This window comes from Salvia hispanica, chromosome 5 (assembly GCF_023119035.1).
Source record: "Salvia hispanica cultivar TCC Black 2014 chromosome 5, UniMelb_Shisp_WGS_1.0, whole genome shotgun sequence".
In the NCBI taxonomy this organism is placed as follows: Eukaryota; Viridiplantae; Streptophyta; class Magnoliopsida; order Lamiales; family Lamiaceae; genus Salvia; species Salvia hispanica.
This window is the reverse complement of record NC_062969.1, coordinates 30,435,538-30,438,421: the sequence shown is the minus strand read 5'-3', so window position 1 is coordinate 30,438,421 and position 2,884 is coordinate 30,435,538. Positions and strand designations below refer to the sequence as shown.

The 2,884-nt window shown below is 46.7% G+C and overlaps 1 protein-coding gene across 1 annotated transcript; it reads right to left on the bottom strand.

The window, feature by feature from the left end:
- Positions 1-1,081: 1,081 nt before the first annotated feature.
- On the bottom strand, positions 1,082-1,534 carry LOC125189813. The gene has a single exon (XM_048087042.1). It carries the CDS (start codon positions 1,532-1,534, stop codon positions 1,082-1,084), a length of 453 nt encoding a protein of 150 aa, XP_047942999.1.
- Between the last annotated feature and the right edge of the window lie 1,350 nt (positions 1,535-2,884).

Below are 2,884 nucleotides of genomic sequence, written 5' to 3'. Positions count from 1 at the left end.
TGGTATCGCTTCCAGCCCTATCTCTCCCGGGGTTAAAATGGTGTTGAAATCCCCCCCGATCATCCACGGAGATCCATCTAAGCTATTTGATAGTTCCCTCATTTTATCCCATAGCAAGTATCTTTCCACCCTAGCACACTTAGCATAAACGGTCGAGATGGCAATGTGAGTAGCTAACCGAGGAGATGTAAATCGGCCATGTAGGATCTGCTCCGAGCCATCTTTGACAACAAAATCAGCCCCTTCTTTCACAAAGATCCAGATCTTTCCGTTGGTATTGGATCCTTTGAAGACCAGCCCCAAAGCCTTGGAGTATCGATCCGGATTGGGGATTGTGAGCGGTTCCATTATTGCAAGAAAACCAATATTGTAACTATTAATTATTCGTTTGAGGACGTTTTGGGTAGGCGCATTAGCGATTCCCCTAACGTTCCAAAACAGAAAATTGAGAGACATAATTAACAAGGTGAGTTCATACCCGGAGAGGAAGAAGTCCCCCCTTGGAAGTCAGCACCTTGGCATCCGTTACCCCCTTCAATGCGAGGGGGGGGGTGTCCATTTTATCTTCGGTAGCGGGATGCACTTCCCTCTCCGAAGCCCCACTCTCTCCACAGCCATCAGCATCAAATTCGCCAATTTCCATAAGAGAGTGGTATTGATTAGTACTCATATAGCTTCTAAAAGCCGATCCACCACGTCCCCCTTCCGGTGAGTGACGTCCAGCCCCCCTCGAACCTCTTCGGCCATTAGGGGAAGATCCCCGCCCTGCCTGGTTGCCACCCCTTGAGCTACTAGTAGAACCCCTCTCTTGCGAAATGTGGGCTAAGTCCAAGCTCCCAAAGGATCCCGGAGCCTCACCCTTGTCTCGGTCTCCTCTTCCTCCCTTTGATCCGGGGTCCCCACTGTAGGCATTGCTTGATTTCACCCATGATATCCGGCCCCGTCCACACTGGTTCCTTAGTTTCCTTCTCCTTCAGCCCAACGTGAGCATCCTTTATCTTTTGTTGTCAAAATCATTCTCTTTTGGTGTTCGGTGTGGCTGATCTTGTTTGGCTTTCCCGTTTTGCTCCCCATGGTGTTTCTATTTTGGGATGTTGTAGTTCCTCTTTTTCGGCCTTTCCATCTTGCCCGCCGCGTAGCACACCTCACTCGAGTGTCCCACATGCTTGCACTCTCGGCAATATGAGGGGATCTTTCCCCACTTAACTTGCTGCACCGTTTCGCGCCCACAAATGTCAAGTATGATCTCCTCCGGAGGTGGCTTCGTAATGTCGATCTCAACACAAATACGCGCAAATGATAGTCTTGTTTTATCGGCTGTAGCACGATCAACTCGTATCGGTGTTCCAAGGAGTTTCCCAATGGCGAATAAGGCTGATTGATCAAATAGATGGATGGGGAGGCCAATTAGGTTGCACCAAATAGCCGCGATCGGAGACTCACAATAAGCATCGAAGCCCGGCGTCCATTTGAAGACCCTCATAGGATGGCGATCAATATACCAAACTGGTGTCCCTTTCGGCCCGCCGAGCATCCGAGCATAGTCCGCAATATCCTCAAATTGAACAAGAATAGTGAGCTTTAGGCGGTTGGGTGATCAATTTCGTTCCAGCATTACCGAGGGCTAGAGAAGGCCGAGGAGGAATCTTTTCCGACTGGTCCTGCCGGAGGAGGGGTTGGGCTAAGGAACAATCTAGCATTTCAGCTGAGTTAAGAGATATAACCTGTAGTAGAGAATCATTTTTTGGCTGTTCTTGAACCCTCAAGTCAACCACAACACGTGAGCTCTCGGTATGGGTTAGTTCCAAATCACTTTCGTTCCCCAAATTTGTCTCTTTTACCATTTCAGGAAATTTGACCACAATGGCAGCAAAAGTATCCTTGGCCTCATGTGCCTCAATCCTCTCACCTCTAGGAGCTGTTTCCGGTAGGTGAACCCCTCCCCTGATCGGAAAGTCCGTCGCCGGCGCTGGTTCCATTTCCGACGTACCGTCTTCCTCGTCCAAAGTTGCTGGATTTTCAGTTCCGGCCGGGATAACCATCAGAGTTCTACATTCATTCGCTGGCGGGAGGTTTTCAACGGGTTCTTCCATCTCTTCGGCGTCCAGTTCTTGGCCGGAATTTGGAATTACGTCAAGCTCATCCTCACTCACTTCCTCGTTGTCACCAAAATCTATCTTTTTCCTGATTTGCTTGTCTTCCGGCGTCGGGGAGTTGATGACCCTTTTCCATCCGTCGCCCTTGGTCGGAAGTGCCGGGGTGCTGATTCTTTCCTTTATGCGAGCCGAGACACTCTTGCCGGCTAATTTCTTGAGCATCGGCCTCGTGAGAAACACGGAACAATAAAACTAATAAAACTAATATGCATAGTGGGAGCCCTAGAGAAAGAAGCCATCCGCCAGTGACCTAGTCTATGGGCAAGTAAATGCATAAATAAGAGTTATGCTTCAAATAACCTTTTAAGATATGACAATTACTATGATGTTAAAAAAAATAAAAAAAATTACCATGATGTTATATCAACCAAAATGATCTTATTATCGCCAAATAGAGATTGTACAATGAAAGTTTGTATGTGATTATGATTGAAAAGGTTTATTTATTGCCCAAGTAAACACAAATATAAAGTAAACACAAATATAAAGAGTTATGGTTTAAATGAACTTCCACACGAGACAACAATGATTATGATGCTCTTTGGAACAAATGTATCTTGTTGTCAATATAATTGCAATGAATATGTGTTGCTCTCTATCGTGTATGCCAAATGCACTAGAGTGGAACGATACTCTTTATGGGACAAAATGCGTGAGCTGGCTTGCAGAGTGGAGGGAATGCCATGGATGATTGGGGGAGATTTCAACAGTATACTTCACCTTACGGA